This window comes from Candoia aspera, chromosome 1 (genome assembly GCF_035149785.1).
Source record: "Candoia aspera isolate rCanAsp1 chromosome 1, rCanAsp1.hap2, whole genome shotgun sequence".
Classification (NCBI taxonomy): domain Eukaryota; kingdom Metazoa; phylum Chordata; class Lepidosauria; order Squamata; family Boidae; genus Candoia; species Candoia aspera.
The window spans coordinates 224,149,773-224,176,066 of NC_086153.1; the positions used below are offsets into that span (position 1 = coordinate 224,149,773).

Consider the following 26,294-nt stretch of genomic DNA (forward strand, 5'->3'; position numbering starts at 1 on the left):
GTCAATCTGATTTTGGTGTTGTCCATGTGGTGAAGTCCATGTATAAAGCCATCTCTTAGGTTATTGGAAGAGAGTGTTTGTTATGCAGAGTGAGTTGTCTTGGCAAAATTCTATCAGCCTATGTCCTGCTTCGTTTTGTTCTCCCAGGCCATGCTTACCTGTAATTCCAGGTGTCATTTGACTGCCCACCTTAGCATTCCAGTCTCCTGTGATGAAAATAACATCTCTTTTAGGTGTGTTGTCCAGTAGGTGCTGCAGATCCTCACAGAACTGCTCTACTTCAGCTTCTTCAGCATCTGTGGTTGGGGCGTATATTTGGATCACTGTGATGTTCGATGGCTTGCCCTGAATTCGAATTGAGATCATTCTGTCATTTTTTGGATTGTATCCAAGCACTGCTTTCGCCACTTTACTATTAATTATGAAGGCTACTCCATTTCTTCTGTGGTCCTTTTGTCCACAGTAGTAGATCTGGTGGTCATTTGATGTGAAGTGGCCCATTCCAGTCCATTTCAGTTCACTGACGCCCAAAATGTCTATCTTTAATCTTGACATCTCACCAATACCCACATCCAATTTGCCCTGGCTCATAGATCTTACATTCCAGGTTCCAACGGTGTGTTGATCCTTAGAACATCAGATTCGCCGTTCACCACCAGCACCGTCGGCCGCTAGCCGTCCTTTCGGCTTTGAGCTAGCTGCGTCATCACGTCTGGGGCTAGTTGAACTCATCCTCTGTTCCTCCCAGTAGCATTTTAACCATCTTCTGACCTGGGGGTCTCATCTTCTGATGGTATACCGACATATCTCTGGTTGTACTGATCCATTTAGTTTTCATGGCAAGAATACTGGGGTGGGTTGCCATTACCTTCCCCAGGGATCGCCTTTAGTCTGACCTCTCTGTCATGACCTTCCCATCTTGGGTGGCCCTTCACGGTTTAGCTCATGGCATCATTGAGGTGCTCAAGCTCCAGGACCATGACAAGGTAACGATCCTTTGCTGAAGAAATGACTAGATACTTATCTAGTAAATCAGATAAAATTTGATTCATAAATCGGGAAAATATGGCTCCTGCATTAGACAAGCCAAAGGGCAAAACAAGGTACTCAAATTTACCAAACCTGGTATCGAAGGCAGTCAGATATTCATGCCCCTCTTTCATCCGGATCAGATCGTACAAATTCCTGAGGTCCAACCTAGTAAAAATGTGTGCTTTCTGTAAGGAATCCAGCAGATCAGATATTAGCAGGAGGGGATAATTTTCTTTTATCATGAGTTTATTGTGGGAACTGAAATCGTGGACTACTCTCATGGGTGCCTCCTGGTTTGCCAGTGTCAACGGGTCAGGCTTCTTTGGTACGAAGAAGATAGGAGCAGACGCTGGGGAAGTAGATGGTCGGATGAAACCCTTTTGGAGATTAGAATCCAAGTAATCCTTTAAGGTGGCTAGTTCCTTGGGGGACATGGGATATTGTTTCCTTGCTGGAATCTTGGCTCCTGGTATCAACTCAATGGTGCAATCACAGTCCCTATGGGGGGGGGGTAGTACTGTGGCCTCTTGTTCGCTGAAAACGTCTGCAAAATCCACATACTTGGCTGGCAACTGGACCCCCCCTGCTTCCATGGCTTCGTTGGTTGCTGGAGAGAGGAGAGCGGCTTGAATCTTGTGGTGCTGGCATTCCTTAGCTGGGAAGGAGATTGCTCCCATACTCCAGTTCAACAATGGGTTGTGGATCTTCAGCCAAGGTGTGCCCAGGACTATAGGCACATTAAGTGATGCCGTAACATAAAGTTGGATCCACTCAGTGTGGTCTCCTGTTGTTAGTTGCAAAGGTTCTGTGAACCTTCTAATCGGCCCTGCCTTGAGGGGCTGGCCATCAATGGTCTCCACTTCTATGGGACGTGGCAATTCTATGGTCGGGATGTTGAGGTCTTGAACAGTCTGTACATCAATAAAATTGGTGGAAGCTCCAGAATCCATGAGGGCCTCTAGCTTGACCTGGTGCTCTGGGTTTACGTGCATTATGACTGGTAAGTAGTAAAAGGAATGCCTGGAATCCTCGGAATGAGCCCTTCTTAATTGATTGATGGTCTCCCTGCTGAGCTCTGTGGAGGGAGACCGACGGAGTTTCCCTGGTTGGAAGTAGAGGTGGAGGTGGCTCTTGGTTCTGCTGCTTGCCCTGGGGCTCTTACGGAATTTGCTTGGCCTCTCGCTGGGCAAGCTCTCACCATGTGCCCCTGGACTCCCCAGTAGAAACAGAGGGCTCTCTCTCTCCTTCTCTGTCTCTGAGCCTCGGAAGTAAGCCTCCTGCTCGCCCCGATCTGCATCGGCTCCTCTGGTCCTGAGTAAGGAGATGCTGCGGAGACAGCTGGAAATCCTGGAAGTGTCCTGAGGTCCCTGCCTCTCCCTGGCTGCATCTGTCTGAGCTCTTCTAGCCTGGCATCTATGACCACAGACAACTGATATAAGGCTTCTAGGGTAGCTGGTGTTCCCTGGCACACTAATTCATTCTTAATTTCTTCATCCAGCCCCTGTTTGAATTGGTCTTTCAAGGCACTCTCATTCCAGTCCAGATCTCCTGCTAGCAGCTTGAAATCAGCAATGTAGATTCCCACTCTCTTGTTGCCTTGCTTGAGCTTCCGAATTTCCCGGCTGGCAGTGACCTCTCTGATCGGGTTGTCAAAGTGTGCTCGGAACCCTGCCAGAAAATTCTGGTAGTCTTTGAGAATAGGGTTGTTGTTCTCCACCATGGGAATAGCCCATTTGGCTGCTGGGCCCTTTAGCAGACTTAAAATGAAGGTGACTCTGGTTCTGTCTGTGGGAAACTCTGCCGGTCTGCTGTCAAAAAACATTGTGCACTGTGTGAGAAAGGTTCTCAACTGTCCTGCTTCTCCTCCAAACTTCTCTGGTAGACTGCCCTGGGATCTCAAGACTACTGGCGGAGCTGCTGCTGCTGCTGCTGCTGCTGCTGGCACCAGTTGTGGGTTAATCGGAGCTGGTTGTTGTAACTGCTGTAGCATGGCTGCTTGTAATGTGTTGATCTGGAGATCTGCTTGTTGGTGTTGTTGTTGCAATGCTGCTGCCAATTGTTGGATGGCCTGCCGAATTTCCTGGTTTTCCGAAGACATTTTCCCAAATGTCTCTCCTTTATTTTTCTTTGTTCCTCCCTCTTTCAATGGGAGTAGAAGTTTGTTAGGATTGATGTCCTAACAGTCAGGAATCACGCTGAGATGAGGAATAGGTCTCTAGTGTTTATTACTGCTACATAAGACAGAAAATCCTAACAAACTGAAGAAGCGTGGGAAAAACCCAGACAGATAAACCCCAAAAGTTAAGGCAGGTCTGATCTGTGTCTCTTTGAATGGCTGCTTAATTCCTCAGTACTACGCATACGTTTTCCCCCCTGGATAGAGGCCCCCTCCTGCTCGCCATCAGTACTCATGACAATTTTTTAAAAAATAGATTGTTACATGGACTACAACATAAAATCAAGATTCGTAATTACCTCTTCCCCATTGTGCTAGACACAACCACAAGACAGGAGGTGAAAATCGCCCTTTCCCTCCCCACGTTCCTAGTAGGACTACTGTATCTGAGCAGCAGATGGCAGCAAAGCAATAAGAATAGCCTCATTTTTGCTGCCACCCAATGGTCACCTGAGTGCTTGCAGGCTAGGCCTGGTAGCTCTACTGTATTTCCAACCCTGACACAACCTCCCTGTCTCTCACTGGAGGAGAAGTGGACATATTCAATTGTTAAGGCAACAAACACCATCTTCCTAGTATTGTATCTTAAATCTTTCCCATCAAGCTAACATGCAAGGGAGATAACTTTGAGCTTACAACTCAGGAGTCATTCTCTATTTCTTTCAGTGTATCCTGTTCATCTGTTTATTCCATTTTCACAGCAGATGCTTCTTTGCTTATTTTTAAACCCAACAGTAAACCATTGTGGTAGTTTTATAATTAGGTGACATTACATTCCTCTTTAAAGTTTCAAATTTCTCTTGATCCATAATCTTCTAGGCCCAGAGAAGTCTGATTATACTATTATTCTAACATGCTGCTTTGATTTTCTTGAGTTCCGCTGTTTCTTATTGGTTCCTTGCAATCAAATCCTTATTTTATCTAACACTGACTGAAGAATTTATTTCACTATAAAAAGAATTCCAAGCCAATGAATCCACAGTTAGAAGTTTTATTGAACAACAATAATAATTAGAGATGATCTAGGATATATGCAGCAATCACAACTCTTGCACTTAACTCTGTTCAAAATAACTTCCTTGTGCCTTGCCTTCTGCTTATTCTAATCAAACGAAGCTTCTACAATCCTTTGTTCTCTGAAGAGAGCATCTTTGTATCTTTTATCTGCATAGGAAAGGGGTCAGATTCTCTTTCTTGGTAAGATTCCTCCGTTAAACATCAAGATTAAATATTTAGTGAGCTTTTCCTTAGGTTGTTTCACTCTAAATTGTCCCATAAGCCTTGCCCATTCCTTCTCCTCCTCTGCTGGATATTGGGCTACAGAATGTACAGAATGATTCTTTGACTCTTTGGCACACATCTGGACCCCAGAATAAGCTTTTGTTCTTTCATAAACCTTCCAGTCTGGCATGAAGATGCACAGATAGCTTGCTTATTAAGATTTTGTTCTGATTAGTTCCACCAGAGAGAAATGCAAGAACATTAGCTTTCCCACAGAGGTGGGATTTTTTTAGCTATTCAGGTTAGAAAATGCTCATTTAATTTGAGCACTTCAAGTTAAGTGGCCACTTCACTGAAGCAAGGAGGAACTCTCCAAATATGCTTTGCCTCCTGTGCTACGTGGCTATACAAAGCTACTGGGGAATGAAGATTTCTTAAGACATTATGAAGTTTCCTTGGAAATCACTGTGGGGCCCACACAATTGGTTTTATTTGGAGTAGGGAGGAGCAGGGTAATTGTTTTTTAAGTGGAAGCATTGTGCATTGTTGTAACCCAAACTAATTTTTATCTCAAGCTGGGTATGTTTACAGCTTGCTACAATACCTCAGGCATAACAGATTTCTGAGTTTGAATTGTTAGATTTCAAAATACAAGAAAGTATTATTTCAGTCCTAACCAATGGAGCCTAGAAGAAAGGCATTGAGATCGTATTAAACCCATACTGTTATTTTCTGCTGGTTTAGAATACCGTTGGGATGACAAAAAAAGATATTGTAGCATCTTAAAGACTAATTTTTGAATAATCGCATATATGGGCTGAAGCAGCCTAGAGCCTATTCTACCCACAGAAGCTAATACTTTCCTTCCCTCCATCTACATTTTAATGCATAAAATCTTTGTATAATTTGGCAAGTTTCTTCCCAAAAGTCATCATTACACTGTCCAGCAAAGAACAGGGCTGGGGAAATAAAAAATCCCACCACACACTACCCTAAAACTGTGAAAAACTTTGCACAAAAGTTTACACAAGACTCCTAGCACCCACCAATCTGAAATGTACAAGCTTTATTTCACACATGGGGCAAATCCATTTGCAAATGTAATTTAATTTTATTTAACATGCCAAAACTGTTACAAGCACTTTCTATGTACTTTTTAAAAAATCCTTTCAAGAAGATGTCATCAACACTATCACCCGATTCTTTCAAATCTCACCCATTCAGATTTTGTCCCCTCAGAAAAATCAATGATGCCTGCATAGTTCATCCAATTCTATTAACAAGTGCATTTATATGAATGCTTAAGTTTATATCCCATCCTTCTGGTGCTAACACACCGCTCAGGGCAGCTAATAACAGTAATCAGTAAATATAGGGAACAAGAAGAAAGAAAAGCAGTAAAATCTGAGCAGCTAAAAGAAGGCATTAAGTGAATATTATATTTCCTATAAAACAAATCCCTTTTGGAAGACAAAGACCAAAGTTTCTTTGGGAGGATGCCAGCACTAACCAAGAAGGCAGGGTGGGCAACTTCCAAAGGGCACAATTCATCTCTGGAGGGCTGCAGATGCTTGTTCCATCATGTAAATCCCCAAACCATGGAACAGGACTGAACCATTTAATCTGATTTTCCCTCTTTTTAATTTAATTTAATTTTATTTCAGGTCAATGAGAATAGAAGTAATTGCTATTCACAGGCCTCCTGCTCCCATTCTTACTACCACCACCATTATTACTCACACTGATGAAATTTTGTTGCCAAATTTCAGCAATATGATCTTGAGATGCTGCCCTCCTGAAACTCCTGGTAAATCCATTTTTGTTATCCCCACCAACTAGGCTTCTCAAACAGTTTGGGCCAAGTTAAATAATTAAACCTTCTGGGGATTTCCCAACATAGTTGAGCCATGAAGTTTGCTCTAGATTAGCTCTGAGTGGAATGAGAGAGCCTTTGATTCAGTCCAAGTCACATCAAGCATTTTTCCAAATCACTAAAACAAGCCCAAACTGAATCACAGAGCCACCACACACATCCAATGAAAAACTTTTGCTTCACTTCTTTTTGGCCTCAATTGTTTGCCTTTCTGGGAAATGGGATGATCTTGGAGCAGAAGCTCCACCACCTTTTTAGCCTTACTTGTTTACATTTACCTTTCTGTTTGTGTTTTGTCCCTAATAATGCCCATTGTGGCAATTATTTTATGAAGGGATACCTTTCATGATGGTGTCATCACACTGTTTTCAAACTTCTAGAGACGCCAAACTGGTCCCCAAAAGATCAAGACTGAGGAAATCAAACATAACCCTTATATTTCATTCTCTCAAGTTTTTTTTGGGGGGGTCGTATTTTTAATATTTTTTCTCTGTTTATTCTGTGGAATTAAGGGAAGTGGGGGTGAGGAGAAGCAAAGGAAGATTTGGATTATTCTGTAAATTAAAATGTTGATTAAACACTACAATGATCATTATCAGTAGAAAAGAGGCTGCATTCATTTGATCTCATCGAATATTTGCAGACTTTGGGGTGGTGGTGACTTCTTACTGTTTATTGGCTCAAGCCTTTAATGGCATTCTAGTTCAAAATGACATGTTCCTTACTGACAATAACATCAGTTCTCATGCAACTGTATGTTCCTGCATATATTTTCCCTCCATGAGACAAGGGGTGATATAGCACACAGAGAATATATAAGGGAAATGGCTTTAAACTGCTGAGACCTGTTGAAAAAAGACCCCACACAGCCACCAAACATCTCTCCTTCCCTCCCAGGATGATTGTGATGACCCAACAGGCGACCGCAAACATATGTTTGCTTTGAACTCTTTAGAAGAAAAGTGGGATGCAAATATAATTCATGAAATGCATGCTGCAAATGAGGCAGGGGGCTGCTTTCTTTCATAAAGAATGTCAACTTCTAGATCCTGAAATGCTAACTCTGAATTCAGCAGGGATTTGTGTTCTGAGCAAGTTAAATAGGGATAATATTGCTGAGGCCACTATTTTGAGGAGGAAGGCAGTTGCCGCCACACTGCGTGCCTCAGAACCAACTGGCATATGTCCCAGGAGTCCCTGTATTTTGGCTGATTTGCAGATTCTAATATATCAAATTGCAGTTGCTATAAATTAAATTGGCCAGGGCAACACGGCAGCAGGTATCCTTTCCACTAATTCAGTGCTGGGTTCTAAGTGAGCTACCCAGCAGTGGCTGGAAAGGAAATGCTAAGGAGCCTGTAACAACTGTACACAGGGTTTAACATTTTGTTTAAATATTAGGGGATTAGCATATTTCTCTGTTTATTACAAACAGAAGAGAATAGCTGTAGCTCAGGGTTGAAGGCTGGCTTCTTGGTGCTCTCTGAGCTTGGTTGTTGTCTTGCAGATGTTTTATTATCTGGCTCGGTAACATCAGTCCAAGGGAGAGGGGGGGTTGCTGGCTGTTTATATGTACAGTAGCTATTAGCACAAATCAATTAATGCTCTCAGATTCATAAGCAGATCTGAACATGCTGCTGTTAGGAATAGTGGCAATCCATGATAGTATTTGATTTGAACTCTCCCTTGCTCCACATACCATATATATAATCAGAATGCATACCACAGTTTTACCACAATCAGGAACCTTCCAGACTACATGTTCCATCATCCCCAGCCAGCCCTGATGAAAACCGTGATCTACAGTCAGCATGACCTCACAGGCAGGAAATATGTGTTCAGTGATAGCGGCGGTCCTGCTTAAGTGCCCTGATTTCACTTGGATAAAACAGTCACAGAACTTAGCAAGCAATAAACAGAAAATGAATGGTGTTTCTCTTTATTTTACCTTGTTCCATTTCCTCTACTGTTTTTATTATCAGTTCACCTGACGTTGTTGTGACTGACTGTTGAGAAATAGCTGTTTTTTAAATGATTATTATAATTAGGTTTTTATCCTGCCTTTTGCGTGTGGGTGCAAAAAATATAGGAATTGACCAAACTGGTGGTGTTTGGTTGTTTGTTTGTTTGGGGGGGTGTTTGAGATCACTGACTGGCCCCTGGGAAGAAGGCAGTTTTTCTCTTGTGTTATTTAAAGAGTCCCATCTCTCATAATCTGATTCTTAAAGAAATGTTAAAACGCTCTTTGCGGCTGAAAGGTAGGAACAACTCCTGATTGAATCTCTGCACTTTGCAGGATGTTGACAGCCGATCCCAAAGGCAAAACATCTGGATTACTGGCATTACGTACTGATATCCTCCAGGCTAATCTAGTCAAGGGGTCACTCAAGCTAAGATCATGTTCCTCTGGAATAGTAATTTTCCATTTCCCTTTGCCGTGCGCTGACATCACCTTTCCAGGATGTCTCAGGCACTCTGTTGTTTCCTCCCCATACTAACATTATTCTCCAACTCAGGAGAAGATTCTTGCTTTGTTCTGCAGCTTTTTCTGTTCTTTGTTTCAAATGGTATAATCGTGATCTCCGGAGAGAGCATGTGGTCATTTGCCATCTTCCCACCATGGTCTCCCCATATTCCTGGCTAAGCAGCAGTGAATGTTCCAGAGCTCAAAAAACCTCTGCCTTCCTTCCCTGCCCCCATTATCCCCAAATCCCTTTGTGGTTGCGTATCATGAAATGGTCTCCACCCAAAGTCACACTCCTGAGCAAATCCGGGAAAGATGACTGCAGTTGTACTTCAGGGGCATCTGTGTTCAGAAGGCACCCTGTCAGTAGGAGCCGATCAGATTTTAATGATTCTGTGTTTTGTTTTGTTTTTAGTTATACTTTACACCCTAATTTTAGATTTAAAAAGTGGTAGCTTTATATCTGTGGAACAAAATGTGGGGATAAAATTGATAGGACTTTTTCATATACAGTGTTTGGTTCTGTATTGGTTGGGTTTTGTTCACTGATAGCATGAAAAACCCAATCCAGATTTTAGTGACTGGGGTGAAGAGTATATTAATCCTTTGTTCTGCTGCCCCCTGGCTAGGATCTAAACCTGAATCAGAGTTGTTCTGCATTGTCCACTAAATGCAGACTGGTAATGCATCGAGAAATGGATCTGGAGAATATGAACAGATGATACTGCCTTCATCTCTGCTATCCCAGATGTGGCTTAGACTTGAGTTTGCTTGCTTCACTGCAGAAGTATTGTATTTTGACTTCTGCCAGAGCAAGCCATGCTGGGCAATTGGTCTGAGCTGAATCTTGCTGAGGTAAGTTTAGAGACAGAGGCCTGTCCTGCTCCTATCGGCCACCTGTGACAGGCAGCTCCCCTAGTTCTCGGCAACTGGCCTTTGGCAGCAGGACTCTACTAGTATGACAAAAAGGCACACAGTACTTGTAGTAGTCAGGATTCTACTAGTATGACAACCTCTCCCATTTCTCTTGCCAACTCCTGGTGGCAGGAGAAATAAGGAGAGGTAAGGGGAGAATTCTCTTTCCCCTACTTCTCTTGCCAGTATTTTGGAAGGCGGAGCTGGCAAATCCACCAACTGGTGGCCTTCAGCAGCCCATCATTGCTGATGCTCAGACAGAATAGTTTCCAGCATCCAGCATCATCTCCGAGCCTGTAGCACAGGCTGAAATCCAGACAGCAGGTTTTACTCTGCTGACTTTCCAGCTAGCATGAGTAGCTTCAGGCTGTGGTGCAGAACAGCCCTCTCCACCCTCTCAGCCCCAGGGCCTGCTGCTAACAACGGAAGGAAACTTTCATACACACCAAGAGGTGTTTTTTTTCCCCCATTACTAACAGCAGATACTCTGATTCAGACCTTTGTAGGTTGGCACCTGCTTATCTAATTTTTACCAGGCTGATTAAAGCTACAGTTGACAATCTTGTCGAGGCAAACTCCTTGTGTTTGGTTGGCAAAATATTTTATTTTAAAATCTCCATCTATTTTTGTCCATGGTTACATTTATGTGTTTTGTAAGACGTAACTAAAATGAACAGTCCATTTCTTCAGTGCACACTCGGTGTACCATACGAAGAAAAGCCACACGCACGTAACCAACAGTACAAATACAGGAAGCAGGGACAAGCCAGAACAAGGAAAGGAAAAGAAAGGACAGGACTTCGGAGTAATCTCTAGTACCTTTACCTGCAGGGGGTTCTTTGTGCTTATGGCAATGACGTGATACTTGTAATAACACAGCTCACAGCTCCAGCATCCCCTCTCACTGATCCATTTGATCAGGCAAGGTTGATGTGTACATTTCACTGACCCGTCACACCGACATGGACTCAGCAACTCACCCTGGAAAGAGAACATTGAATACTTGTGAAACCCTCCTTTTGGGTATGGCTCCCTCCAGGCACTTTTTTTTTCTTATGGAGGGGGTGGATTAAACATTCACTATCAATATGTAAATTTATAATATATAAAAATATATGAGAAAACCAGTTTGGTGTAGTGGTTAAGGCACCAGGCTAGAAACCAGGAGCCTGTGAGTTCTAGTCCCGCCTTAGGCACAAAGCCAGCTGGGTGACCCTGGCCAGTCACTCCCTCTCAGCCCTAGGAAAGAGCCAATGGCAAACCACCTCTGAAATCTTGCCAAGAAAACTGCAGGGACTTGTCCAGACTGTCTCCAGGAGTCGACACTGACTCATAAGCACAACAATAAACAAACAATTTAAACACAATGAATAAAAACTATTGTGTGTATTTACACAAGGAATGAGTATGCTTAAAGGCCTTTCCTCATGCTGAACAGGGTGCTACCACCCCAGAAAACTAGACCAGCATTACATTTGCTGTCCTGCCCGACTATCTCTGTTCCCAGTCACTGCCAGTTGTGCAACTTCCCTCCAAGGTAATGGATGACAAAGCCTAACAGATTTGACCCCCAGAGGCTGCCATTGGACAATGTCTGAATAAGGGAGAAAATGCTACTAAGGATGACTTAAACCTGGTTCACTCACTGGCTGGGGATAAGACAGAGGAAAGATCATGGGTATATGGGAAGAAATGATATTGCCAAGGCATATTTGTGCCATGGTTAGGTTCAAGTTGGAAAAGGCCATTTGTTTTTTGTGCTGTTCCTCTTCGTTCTTCTTTTTTGCTCAGCCTAACTACCCTTGGTTTTCTTGTCTCCTTGCAAAGCAAACATGCAAGATGATGGAATTGAAATTGAAAGGGTCAGCAGTGTCCTATCTGGCCATACCTTAAACATTTTTCCATGTGATTGCCCAATTGTGGGAAGACAACAATTAGATTCATAAATATTAGTAAACCATGATTTAACTATCAATCCCAGGGCTGCAGGCTAACCTGGGAAGTGAAAAAAAATTACAAGAAGGAGGAGTAAAAAAACCCACTTCTCTACTGCTGCCAAGAAATTTCCCATGAAATCACCAGCAATTGATCTCTGTTTGAACATGTTAAATTGAAATTGGTAAGAGACTGGATTCCCACAGCAGAATAATCATGGTTAACAAACTATAATGGATGGATTCTGATAACATACTAAGCCCAAACTGAACAAACACCATGCCATAGTCACTTATAACTTTCAGTCCTGTGAAGACTTAAATATTACCAGTCCTTCCATTTTCCTGGAATTTGGGGAATGTGAGATTATTTGCGGGATTCATATGATCAGCAGGGTCAGCAATAGCTCCCAGATACTTAACTAGCACAGTTGGACTAGGTCCTTAGGCTCAAACTCAGCTGAAGACTGTTACACACAGAACACCACAAAGCAATCTAATTATTTTTGTTTTTTCAAAAATACTTCAGCCCTCTGTCAACAAAAAGGTGCAGTCCCTTCTAATACTCCCTGTAGTTTCTTTATCCTGCCCTTCCCACAGATTAACACACTTTTTTGTTTGCGTGTTTTGGCCTTGAAACTGGGCAAGCATTGGTTGTTGGCGTAAGTGACATTTCTGCCCTGAAATAATCTGGCACTAAACTCTCCCAAACATAATCTTCAGAAAATCATCTCCATGCGATTAGAAATACCATCCTGTTTAGGTCAACACAGTGTACTCTAGTTTTAAAAAGACAATACATCCTTTTAAAAAGGTTATTGACGCTGCTGCTGCTGCTGATCACAGGCATTGGATGGAAAGCCCAGAGACCCAACAGTATGTCCTTCCCTTCTGTCTATGATACTGTAGGCTTTTTGCTATAGGTGATTGGTGGCTGTCATCAGTGCCTTTGTTTGGACAGATCTAATCTCTCACCCACTAACTCTCTGGAGGTTCATTTCTTCTGTATCACAGGGAATGCCACTGCTGGGAGCAGGTGCATGTTATTATACAGGTAACTACATCAGACTATTCAGGCAGTGAGCTAAACTACATTGAACAGGGAACGAGCTGTCATCTTTAGTCACAGCCAATAGCTCTGGAAAATTATCTTCTGGAATATAAATAATGGCAATCAATTCAGCTGAGAGCTAATTTGGTGAGAAATATATTATGAGAGCGCTATTTTCTGGTTCTGGACTCTCACCCCTCCAGGCTGTTTGATTAGCTTACTTAAAACGCTCGGACTCTGCCTTTCCAAACATGTGCATGGCTGCTTGCAAATATTATGCATATATACATATACATATAAAGAGGAAAAAGGGAACCAATTTATTCTTTCAGAGTTTTCACCTTGCTAACCAAAATCTCCTGCATGTGGAAAACACGTAATACGACTGCAAGAGGGAGGAGGGCGGACCAAATTCTTGAGGAAGACTGTATCACAGAACTTGGGCAATTGCCAAGAAGCTCGTATTCAGCAGTGCTTGAAGAAGTTATCTTAGCCATTGGACTTACCCAGGGGATAAAATATAAGTACAATGGAAAGTCTGGCAATCTCTTCAGGACCTTCTATTGTTCTTTCCAACCTGTGAGAGCAAATGCAGTGCTGGATCCAAAATCCAGCCGAAGCTGCTTGGCATTCAGCTAAGATCACTATCAAGAAATGCCATTAGTATCCATTGCACAGTTCCAAGTTACAACCAGGCTACAATGAGAAACTGTAAATTCTGCCATTCCTGGTCACATAAACTCAAATGCTCCGTGATGGATGGTTCTGCCATCTGAGACTAAATGCACCGATTTGTATATCAGAGATCCAGCATGGGAATGAAGATAGCTAGGTTATACAGTATTTTCTTCAGCATGGTCCACCATCAAGACGGGTTTGCTATTATCTACCAAAAGAGATGGGATAAACTCATCCAACTCCATCCATAGTAGCCCCAGTCTGAATGGGCCACTGGTGAGGAGGCAGCTCTTGAAGGTGGCAGAAATTCAAAAATGGCTTCTACATGACTAGGTCACCTGAGATTATGTGCTGCCTAGTTGCAAAGGTGAATAAGAGAGGGGCAATTTGTCTGAACAGAGCCAGTGAATGTGTGAGGTGGAGGTGTATGCATAAATACATACATACTTATGTACATGGATGTATATATGTATACATGCATACATGTATACATGCAACCCAGTAGTTCCAGTAAAGTTGGTGCAAGGCAGGAAAGGTTAATGTTGTTAAGCTAAATAGTTAAACTGCAGGATGCAGGAAAGGGATCCTTGGGAATGGTAGGTGCAGAGGGATAGAGATTTTGAGAAGAGATAGGAAGCTTTCCCTAGGTCCGTTGGTTCTAGGTTAACCAATCGCAGCCTCTAAAGCAGGGTTCCTCAACCTTGGCAACTCTAAGCTGTGTGAACTTCAGCTGGCTGGGGAATTCTGGGAATTCCTCAGCTGGCTGGGGAATTCTAGGAATTGAAGTTCGCACAGCTTAGAGTTGCCAAGGTTGAGGAACCCTGCTCTAAAGGCTACGTTGTGGGAAGGGGGAATAGAATGAGAGAAAAGAGGCTAGTTTCAGAGAGAGGGCTGAGAGTCAGCTGAGAAAGATAACTAAGACCCCAACTGTGGGTTGAACAAGGGGAACAGGAAGAGAGGAGGAGAAGAAAGGAAGGACAGTTGAAGCCAGCAGCTCCTCCCCTCAGCTGGCAGAAAGGCTACGTGTGAGAAAGAGGTAAAGAAGCAAAGGCAGGAGGCTTTATGCAAAGACCTCTGGTTCAGCAGCTCAGGTAGAGGTTAGAGGAGCTGGAAATTCAACCTGTGAAGGAACTCCCAGTGGATTTGGCTAGGGGAGAAGTGGGGAGAAGGCCTAGCCCAGAAGAAAGGAAGAGGAGAACAGCTATGTGACGCCAATGCAATTACAGTGAGCGCATTTGCCAAAGAGGAGGGAGAGTTGGATGGTTTCAATACGTACGTGGTTTCAGAAATGTCCTGCACTTTGAGGGAGACTGTTCAGTCTACCATGCGAGAAGAAGACTGCCACCTCTGAGCACTGAACTCAAATACGCAGCATGGTTTAGAGTCCTTCTTATGCCTGTTCGTATCTCTGTATGCTGTTTCTTAATGATAAAAGTAAAAACTGTAAGAAGTTCACAAGCTGTGGTGAGATATTTTTTCTTCATGAGTGCCCCAGGAAGGGAGGGGGAGTCCCTCCTTCTGCGGGAAGGTTCAGTAGTGGGCTTGATAAGAATAAATTCTGTGAGAACTGAAAAAGACCCTGCTTAGGAGAGTCTTTGGAAGAATTCAGCTTTCAAATTCAAGATCAGCTTCTGCGTTACAGCCAGGGGGTAGGAGGAGGAGGCTACACAAACACACATACACACACAGCCATTATTTGCCCTTCAAATAAGATGCTCTTGCTGAATTGAGAGATGTTCAGGATATTCTCCCTTCTCATGCCAAGATGCCTCAGTGCCCGGGGCACCTCACCCCTGACTGAAGCCTTATTAACATGCATGAAACTTTGAGGAATTCTGAAGGGAGCAAAACTGAGACTTGAGCCAGAGGTTCAGAAAGTACCAATAACACTATCTATCACCTGAAGTAATTCTTCAGTTCTCCTCTAATTTATTGGCACTGGTGTTTCATCATCTGCAAGCAGCATGTGTCTTCACGGTTCAGTGTAAACACTGTAACGGTCTAGAGAGCAGAAGTACCGTCGGGCAAACCAAGCAATTTCGTTCAAATGAATATGAGTAAACCAGATCACAAGCAAGAAGCACAGCATGACTTTCTCAGCTCTTATGATTTCTTTGCTGTGAAAAGAAATGAGAAAACTTCTAAAGCATTGCACTCCTAGATTCTTCTGCACGTGAAGAGCGGACTCTTACTTATTACCAACAAGAAAAAGACGGCAAATTGGGCAAGGCCTTACACAATATTTGCCCCTGCTCATTTAAATGTATGGATGTACCTTTAGAATTAAGCACTATACAGTGGTTCAGATGGAATGCAAGACCTTTCACCAATGTGGGGAAGGCTGTAGATTGCACTGCGTTTGGGTAGCAGATACAATGGCAAAAGAACTAGGGGCCCTGGTGGACCTGGGGGAAGAATAGGCCTAGCAAATGCCCCATTATGCCAGGCATTGGCATTCTCTGGATGGGCAACAGGAAATTGTTTTCCGATGAACATAGTGCCAAGGGTGGGATGCAGTATATGCCAATTGTGCATATGGAACTATATATGTGCACAAATAGATCTTGGGTTATTTGGATTTCCTCCAGAATTCAATTAAGGGACGTGAACTGTCAGCAGTCCTGGTGAGTCTCTATTCTGGCCAACATTTTATGATCTGCTTCATTGAAAGCTTTTAAATGGCTTACAATAAATTCCCAGTAAAACACAACAAACAACCAAGATAGCACTGCCCATTTTAAAGCCATGATTCGTAGATCTTTTTAAAGAACTAGGTATTGATGTCTGACTTCAGAGCAAAATATTAATTCTTTGCCAGAATTGAAACCCTGGGTTTAATTCTCTGTCACCCATTTTTTTCTGATTCTCTTGAGCATTGGAGTGCCTCTGTAGCTCAGTCTACTAACTGATATCTCTCTACATATTCTCAGTGGCACTGGATGCTGTAATTGTTCATTCCTATTTCAAAGCCCAGTCCAAAAATGAACTTTATTCCCTTCTCTAACACAAAGGTTTGTTGTTAAAAAGCATGAGGTTTTCTATCTGGACTCTATGCGATGGAACACGAATCCTTGGTGGGCTTATATTTTCAGCTGGTCCAAAAGGGTTCCCAATTATTTCAGCCAAAAAAAAAAGTATGACATCTTTAAAATTAACAATCCTATTGCATTATAAAACATTTTGTGATCCAGATCTAACAGCATAATAGAACCAAAGAAGTTTCCTGATGGATATGCCTCATACGCCAATGAGGATAAATTGGGGAGCAGACAAGCAGGATAATTTTATACAGTGTGGCTCCTACATAGCGAAATTGATGCAGAGAATGTTCCTGAGTTTTATGCCCAAAGCTTTGATAAACCTTTTGATGGATTTATCTCAAGAACAAAAAAATCTGTGATTTGTGGTGGTGAGATGGAGTAGCAAAGCCTTGAGCTAGGAATAAAATGTAATGAGTAGCTTTAATGATCTCCACAATGTATGAAAATCCATGCTGACTTTATAAAGAATGGCAAGTGTAATTGGGTCATTCTCTATGCTAAAAATATAACAATATGGTCTCTCACAACACTTTGCTGCTTCCAGTAACTTTTTATTAATAAAGTGTCATCACTGAAGGTATTTTGGGATAAATGCAGGCTTTTCCTCACTTGCACCTGACCACAGTACAAACATGTCTTGACAACATCTTTCTTCTGCTATATCCTGATGTAATGGTCTGTGGGACTGACCTTGGGAGACAGGAGGAAGAGCCGCAGCCTAGACAGCCATCATGCAAAAGGTATCTCAGCCCACAGAAGGAAAAGGGGTGTGGGAAGCATCTCAGAAAGGACCCTCCCTAGTTTTCTGGAAAGTGAAAGAGGGAAGGAGGGCTTTCAGACCTGCAACATTCTGCTACTGTAACCTTACAATAAAGGTAGTGTTAGTAGTCATGGTTTGTGCTTCTTATCTAGACTACCTTGGAGGGCTGACACATGACGACTTTTCTTTCAACTCATCCCCAGCTCATGAGTGATTCAAGTCATCTTTATCTGTACCTGTGTTAAAATGATGTTTTGATGACAGTATCCAATGGCAGCCACAAGATATGTAAAATCTGCTATGCCTTGCCACCCAGTATATTGGAGGTGAAATCTGGTAATCAGTAGTGGGTGGGCTTGGAGCGCTGCTTATTGACAATTTCAAGCATGCATGCATGCATGCATGCATGCATGCATGCATGCATGCATTTATCTATCTATCTATCTATCTATCTATCTATCTATCTATCTATCTATCTATCTATCTATCTATCTATCTATCTATCTATTTGTCCATCCATCCATCCATCCATCCATCACATTTATATAGCCACCCATCTCACATACTTGACTCTGCATGCCTTTTTTCCCTCGGGCTCTTGTCAGCTTTAGTGAAATACTGCTGTTTTCTTCCTAAAGAGCTGGATGATGCAGTGCTGCACTGGTGCTCTGTCAGAATTGCCCAATAATGCAAGAGTGCTCAGCCAGAAATACAATTAACGGTTTCAACTCAATGGCTCTTACCGTTTTAGGGCAAGGCTTAGCCTCAGAAAGTGATGATGGATTAATACTATCCCTTCCTCTACCCTTTTTAATATATACAGCAGCATTTTACAATTAAAAACTAAAAGCTTTTCTTTAACAAAAAATCAACTAACATTTGAAAGTTTGCTACAGTACTGAGGTGGTGGGAGTGGCCTGATTCAACAACAGGTGGTATCATATGTGACTATTGTGCACCAAGGGAGAAAGCCAGTAGTGGTTAGAGTCAATGGCAAACTGCAGAGCAGCAAGAAGGGGCAAAGGACAAAGCAACTATTGCAATGGTGTGATGCAAGCTCCACCCCTTTGGTACATATGTTGTGATGTTGTATGCATACATGTAAGGGGTGGTATTTGGTTCATGACATCAGTGCTTATTTCATCATTCTGACAGATCTATTCGCCTGCAATTTTAGCCTTGTTAAGCAATGCTGCATCTGAATGGAAAGCAACAATTGAATTCTATACAGTACAATATTCAAAGGTGAAATGAAAGTCAGTATCAGTTATATATTTCACCTGTGGAAGGAAGAATTGGAATATCCAATTCTGGAAAATCAATGGGTCCAGATATTTAAAAATGTGAAATACCCTTCCTATGATTTAAAAATGAAATTAATTCATCAGAAAATATTTCAGGTCTATGGAGCCCCCTCAAAGAATATCTGAAAAGGAAGGACATCAGATTTCCTATGTTGGCTGTGTAAGAAATTTGGAGATTCTTTAACTCATATGATTTAGTCTTGTTCTGTTATAGTTTGTTTTGGTTTCAAATCATTATGTATGGATATAATCTGGGGAAGAAATGAGGTATTCATGGATCTCAGTGTGATGCTGAATTATATTCCTAAAACATAGAATTTGTTACCTCATGAAGAGCTTTGGGTCTAACGAGCCTGGGATACAGCAAAGATGATAATTTTACATACCTGGAAAAAAGTCACTCTCCTACTTTTAAGGAATGGATCCAAGATATGAGTCTTTTCTACTTTTGAAAAGCCTTTGTGTTTTAAAAATGAGAAAATGGCACAATATGTTGCTATATCGTTTAGATTTAAGGACAAGCTTAATGATAAATTAATTCCATATATGTATTTATACTTGGAAGAAAAGGAAGACCAGGAGCAAGGTGGATGGACTCACTTACAGTGGCAATGGGTGGACTGATGGAAGACCTGAAGGACCAGATTGGGGACAGATTGTCATGAAGAAAAAACTAAAAGTTGACACCAATTTGATGGCACATAATGAATCAATCAATTTATACTTGGGATACAGATCTTTCCTTCTGTTTAATTTTTGGGGGTTATGTTCAGTTTTTTTTCTTTACTATATAATCACTATTTAATGTAGACTCTCTTCTTTTGTATCCCACTATTTTAACAAATAAAATTTTAAAAAATTCTGACAAAACGGTTGGATTCTGTAGATGCTGGATTAGGACAGGGGAGACCCAGGTACAAGTCCACAATGAACTATGAAAGCTGTGAGAAACTGCAAGAGTAGTATCACCTTGGTGTAGATGCCATTTTGTCAGCTGCTGCTAATAAAAATAAGTGATAACTTTTTTGCTGGAGAGCTAATACCATTGTTTGTTTATTGCAGATCTTGTGCAAACGATCATCCCCCCCCCAATCTAGATGTTCTTCAAAGAAACATATATTTGCTGTGTGGAGACTATGATTGATTTCATACCTCATATATGGTTTGTTTAAAATACCATTCTTTATACATGGAATCAAAGGTACATGGTGCAGGAAACTTGCTGAAGCTAAGCATATTTTAGAAGTGACGGGTCATTTTTATTATACTAGGAACCAACCTGTCAGAGAATCGTAGAGTTGGGAGAGGCTATTCTAGTAGTGGAAAAGTGCTCACACAGCATCTCTCAGCAGCTTCTTAAAGCAGCTTTGTCTTTTCCCAGGATGCATCAGCTGCAGTGTATTGCCAGGAAAAGACATTTCTGGTTTAAAAAAACTGCCCAGAGGTGCATGTCCTCACATGCTCTGAAGGACTTTCCCTCTTTGAAAGCTGAAGGGCTACACTGCCCTATCATCTGCGCATTTCCATAATCTAATCAAAACATGCTGACCTAACGTTCGAAGATGTTTCTAGAGTGATTTCTGATTTTCTCAGGTACTGATGTCTGACTGCTCTGTAATTTCCCAAGTCTGTCTTTTCCTCCTTTTTGAAGATAGTGAAGATGAATACATTTGCTCTCTTCCAATCATCTGGCATTTTACTCGTTCTCCAGAGTTTCTCAAAGATAATGGATAGAAGTTTGAACAGGCCACCAGCAGGTTCCTTCAGTGCCGTGAGGGATGGAAAGGTAATCTCAACTCATTCATAGCCAGTAGGTACTTCGTGACTATGTTTCTTTCAAGCTCAGGCTTGAATTATACTCAACCAGGTGCTAATAATCTCTTGGTAGAATGCAGACTGTTTTTCTAGAGAAAACCATACCTAACCTAGCATCTGCTACCCAGTTTTTGGCTTTTCCTTTTATTTGGACATTCTGTGAAACTTCAGATTAACAGACATTCCCCCACCCCCAATTTGGTGGACTCTGAATGCAACAGATGAAGATTTCCATTTCACATTCCCTCAACATGTTGTCCAACCCCCCAGATAAAAAGGAAAAGGACCCTGCTAAGACTCAAAACAAAGGTTGACATATTATGTCATGCCAAAGCTGATGAAGGATCTTCAATCATAGGATGAATTTTTAACCTGGGTAAAATCCACTGTGCACAACATAATGAAGAATGCAAATAACGTTCCTAATTCTATGATGCATTCTACCTTTATGCCTGACATAACTACATGCATTAGAAATCCAGCTGTAGAAAAGATTGAGAAAATGCTTTCATTGTGTGTAGAACATGACACAAGAAAGAATATATGTTTGAGTGAGATAGTGTTTAAGAAAAGGGCACTAAAAATTTATGAGCACTTTTGTCAATACATTTGAGTTACCCCCCAACCCCTGCTTTTTTCCACTGGTTCAGTCTCTCTCTTTATGCGAATTTGCTTTATATGAGGTTTAAGAGGGAACATCATCCTAGCATAAAGCAAGGGAAGCCTATATATGGCTTAATATCTCTAACCTGCAAGACTTCAGTTGTTCCATTTTAAATGGGATCACTGATGCATATTTTAAATGTTCAAAGTCTAAAGTTAATGCTTTCGACATACAAGCACCTTATAATATGCTCCTTATCAGCGATGCTTTTATAATTTCAGCAAATTGAACTTTGCAGCTACTTGTATGGGAAGCTGTTAGCAAAGAAAGCCACTCACTAATGAACATTTTGGAAAACATTACATTGGCAGAGTGGTGAAAAACCGGCCAAAGAGAATTTCATAAATGGATACTTCTTAATGACCTAAGATGCCAGCTCTCCATATACAAAGAGCCAAATGAAGCAGCTCAATGCCTCCCCCTCCTTCTTTTGTGGAAAGCTGGAGAACTGTTTGATAATAGAACACAAAGGATCATGCAGGATCCTCAGTGTGAGCCCAATCTGTATTTTCTCATGCTTGGTTTATGTCCCCACTTTCATAATGAATTATCTAAAAAGAAAGAGCAAGGGGTGGCACACGAGCTGCTTGGATGGCTCCATCCAAATTTTACAACTATGAGGTGGTCTGCTTTTGCTGGCACGGCTTCCTTGCCTTTGAAAGCAGCACAGCTTCTGCTAACACATCTCAAGAGCAAAAGAACGGGAGGGAAGTGAGTTTTGCTCAGCTGAGCGATGGTGAGTGGCCAATTTATGATGGGGGTCTCTGGTAGCAGCCCCAAGGAGGCTTTGAGTCCTGGCTTCTCTAGCTACCTGGTTGCCCTAATGCAGGTGCTGGTTGATGGTTTCAATAGTGCTGTATGCACACTTACCTCTGGCCATACTTCACTTCTTTGGATTTAACGGCCCGTATTTTCTGCGGGAAAGGCAGCAGAGATTGTGTTGGTTTAAAAAAGTATAGCCCAACCACTATCCTAAGGCTTTCAGAGAAGGTTGTAATCTTTAAAAGATACAATGAAATAAAAATAAAGGTAGTCCTCAACAACCACAATTGGGACTGGGATTTCGATTGCTAAGCAAAGCGGCCATTAAGCGAATCCGACCCAATTTTACAACGTTTTTTTGCAGTGGTCATTAAGCAAATCACCATGGGCATTAAGCAAACCATGTGGTCATTAAGCAAATCACACAGTTCCCCATTGATTTTGCTTGCCAGAAGCCAGCCAGGAAGGTCAAAAATGGTGATCATGTGACCACGGGACTGTGATGGTGATAAATGCAAACCAATTGCCAAGTGCCCAAATCATGATCACATGACTGGGTGGGCACACTGCGATGGTCGTAAGTGTGAGGACCGGTCGTAAGTCAGTTTTCCCAGCACCGAAGTCTGAACTGTCACTAAATGAATGGTTCTCAAGCGAGGAGTACCTGTAGACACATTTTAAAAAACCAACACAACAATAATACAGAAGTCCACATTTGTTGCCATTTCAATGTTCACGTACCCTGTGGCTATATGACAGGTGCAAAAAGGACTAGACCAAGTGGGGTGGGAAAGTTCTCCCCTGACTCGATCCATGAGGTCTTATTCTGTTTCTGGATTTTCTTCTGACCTCTGAAAGGTGGGAATAAGCAGTCAGGAAATGTTTGTCTCTAGTCTACTTTTGCGGCAGCTGGGAGGCCTCAAAATATGGGTGCTTCCTGACCCACTTAGATATTAAGTCTATTCACTTAAAAAGAAGAATGAACCAATGCAATGAGAAGGTGACTAGGTCATTTGTGTCCTCTCATCATAGCTCTATATCACTATTTGAGATAATCCCTACTACTATTCATTGATTAAAGTGGTGTAATGAGGGGTATTCTAGCAGCCAATCTGAGTCCATTGTCCTGTTGGTTTAACTCTGACTAAAGGCTTTATTTTTGGGCTCAGAATCAGCCAAGTGAAAGTGAGCCAGGATGCAGTACAGGAGGGGGGAGGAGGAGGGAGATGAGAAGATCTGTAAAATTGGCAGCAGATCTGAGGAGGCCTCTGATATTCTAGCAATGCAAGGCAGGCCATCTTGGCAAAGGATCACTGCATGACTGTACTTTTTATATGAAGCTGTTGGAAACGTGCCTGAAGAATTTTTGCCAGGCAGCAAGAAATGCTACAGAAGTGGAACATTCCTTCTTTAAAATCATCTCTGGATAACGAGGAGCACAGCTTCCCAAGGGAGAGACTGGCTGAACACGTGTGCTTTGTGATTTGAATGGGGCTCATAGATAGTAGTGAGAATTTCTTGATGCAACAATAGCAACAAAAACTTAACTGAAAGGGCAATGACAACCACAACCACAACTAAATGTAATACAGAAACGGGCAGGCACACAATATACCTGCTGATTTTTTGAAGAATGGCCAAATAAGTGCCATCCTGTAATAGTACTCACAAACCACTTGTTAATATTCTCCTTTTAGCAAGACATTAGAAAGAAGGGTAGGAGACGCCATACATTTTTTGGGATAAAACATGTTATTTGGATTTATTTCAATCTGGATTCAACCTTTGCTTAGACATTGCCACGTCTTGATTCCCTGATCGGTGATATCCAAAAAGAGAAGTGTTGGTTGTCCTTGATCTTTCAGCGGAATTGAGTACTATCAAACATGGTATCTTCTCTGGCTGATTCTGTCAGATGGGTGCAGGTACCATAGAGGATACGGTGTTTTATTTCTACCTACAATCATTCCAAGAAAATAATATTGCAAGATTTCTGTTTGGCTTCCTAGCATTTTTGCAACAATTCTCCCATACTAGATAAGCTACTAAAAGGAGTCATTCCAGATTTTAGAATAAGCATCACTGATTTAATAACAACACTCAAATCTATTCTTTGTCAGCTGAGGTAGGTGATCCCATGCAGAGGATGAGTCAGAGCCAGAATTTGGAATGGACTCGGTAAAGTTTTAGTTGAAGCTTTATTTTTATTTATTAATTAAATTTGTATGCCATCTGACTCCATTAGACACCCAGGTAGCACATGATTGCAAAGAGTACTGCTGGCCTCTTTGATAAGTAAGTAGTTTAATCATATACGTTACACAATTATACTTTGAAGGTGGCTGAGAAGCTTCACTATTGTTTATAGTGCAGGAATGGCTGCCAACATTTTAACTGGTACAGCCTTGATATTATATCAATTTTAAAAGAGCTGCACTGGCTCTGTGTTCAGTTTGGAATCCAATGAAAGATACTGGAATTTACTTTGAAAGCCGTAAATGTCTTAAGATCCCAATTCTTAGAGGAACGCTTTTTTGCCATGTCAGCCTACCAAACATTTTGAAATCTTTTGTTTTTTTAATAGTAATTTTATTAAAAATTATACTTGCAATGATAAAAAACTAAAACTAAAAAAAGAAAAGAAAAAAAGAAAAATTAGAAGGTGCAGAAAAAAAAGAAAATAGAGAAAAATAGAAAAGAAAGAAAAAATAAGAATATAGTAAAGAAAAAAAAAAGAAATATATAAAGAAATTACTTCCCCCTTCATCACAACAAGTGTCATGTTCATTGTTCCAATGGTTTACCTACATCGTAACGTTTCACATGTCATGTTTCTGATCCGTGTCTATCACCTGCAGGGTGGGGAATTCCAGCCCTGCCAGGCTGTTATCTTTGTGTTACCCTGAAGGAATGTGTGTTTGGGTTATGACATGTATTCAAGGTTACTTTCCCAGGCAGATGTGTGACGCTTGCCAATGCTGGGAGGGGGTGGTTGCGATGTTGGGGTGGGGGGCGGGATCGGCTTGGAGGCGAGGGTTTTTAGTTTGTATTTGGCGCGCTTTTGCTTATTCTCAGCTTTCTTCGTATTTGCATACTATCCTTTCAATAAATCAGTTTTATTCACTAAACTCTGGTGAGACTGACTTCGTTGGGATAAGGCAATCATTACATAAAGCTGAGAATCATCAAAAAATTTACCCCGCTAGCCCCTAGCCAGGTTACCTGTGACGGGGAGCGCTAGTGATGTCTGTACTACGAGAAGCCGAGTGGATTGAAGAGGAGCCGGACACCACGACGGTGTGGGTGGCACGGAGCGCCCGCGCGGAGAGGGCGGCCCGCCGGGAACAGCTGGGGCTACAACCCGGCGAGCAGTTGGTAACGTCGGAAACGACGGGCACGTCAGGGGCCGAATATAGAACGGGGGACGAGGACGAGGACTCCGCTGTAGGGGACGCCCAAGAGGTCCGGAAACCAGGACCTCCGTTGTCACCTACAGTGGTAGTGGTAACCGGTGCGACCGAAGAATCGGTCACCCCCGCGTGAATGAAGGCTTTAGAGGAGAAGTTGGAGTCTTTGGCGGTGATGCTAAAGGAAAGCCGTGGGAAGTCAGGGTCAGCTGAGGGAAGACAAAAGGGCGCTAGGGAGTAGAGCGCTAACCCGGAGTCACCACCCCCATCCCCGCGGAGAAGAGGTCGGACTCGGTTCCAACAGTCAGCGACAGGGAGGAGGACCCTAGACGTGACTGGAAAAGCCGAACGGCTGGAGGCGGCGAGACCCCCCCCTTTCCTGTGAAGTTTGACGGTGATCCTATGAAGCTGTCTTTCTTCATTACTAATGCTAATAGCTACATGGAGGATTGGGAGCAGAGCTTCCGCTCCGAGAGGGGGAAAATCAATGCCATTGCAAATAGGCTGAAGGGGAGGGCGGCGGATTGGTACGTCCAGCTGTGTCAAGCAGAGGCCCCAGAGCTAGAAGACTTCGAGGAGTTCCTGTGGGCGCTAAAACAACACTTTGAGGACCCTCTGGCTCAAGAAAGGGCAAAACGGACTCTGAAGAATTTGGCCCAAGGGTCGCTTTCAGTGGCAGACTACGCGTTAAATAATTTTAGTAACATCGACTTCTCTTAAAATACAACAAATGATCTTGTCTTCCCATATCCCATCTCTTATCTATAAACAAATCCTTAAAGCCTCATCATTTCAGTCCTGATCAGTGAAAGTCCCTTAAGGGTTACCAGAGACAGCAACATATCTATTTTAACCTTGATCAAATAAACCAATGTTATATTCCTTCCTTTTACTTTTAACGATCTTGATCTTTAGACCCTTCAAATAATGTTCTAGAACTTGATTTCTTTTCATTTTTAATTTGTCACAAAATTCTTCAAAGCTTTAACAAGTCTCTTTTGTAAATCCAATACAGGAAAATTATCCAGGTCACCCTCTTGGTTTGTTATTTGTATATCCCTTTTAATTATTAAGACATCAGCCAGTTTCTTTTGTATGTCCAGTATAGCATGGACTAACCACCCTTTTGCTGTTTATTAAAAACAATTTTTAAAAAAATCCTTAAACTTGTACGTAAAACTTCTTTCGCTAAGGACT

At 42.0% G+C, this 26,294-nt stretch overlaps 1 protein-coding gene across 1 annotated transcript in view; it reads right to left on the reverse strand.

Annotated features, from left to right (window-relative positions):
• Positions 1–26,294, reverse strand: part of MARCHF4 (membrane associated ring-CH-type finger 4) — a 127,117-nt gene that overhangs the window by 26,172 nt on the left and 74,651 nt on the right. Inside the window, exon 2 of the mRNA XM_063292510.1 lies at positions 10,507–10,662. Coding sequence (XP_063148580.1) covers positions 10,507–10,662 — 156 coding nt within the window. The remainder of the gene's footprint in view (positions 1–10,506; positions 10,663–26,294) is intronic.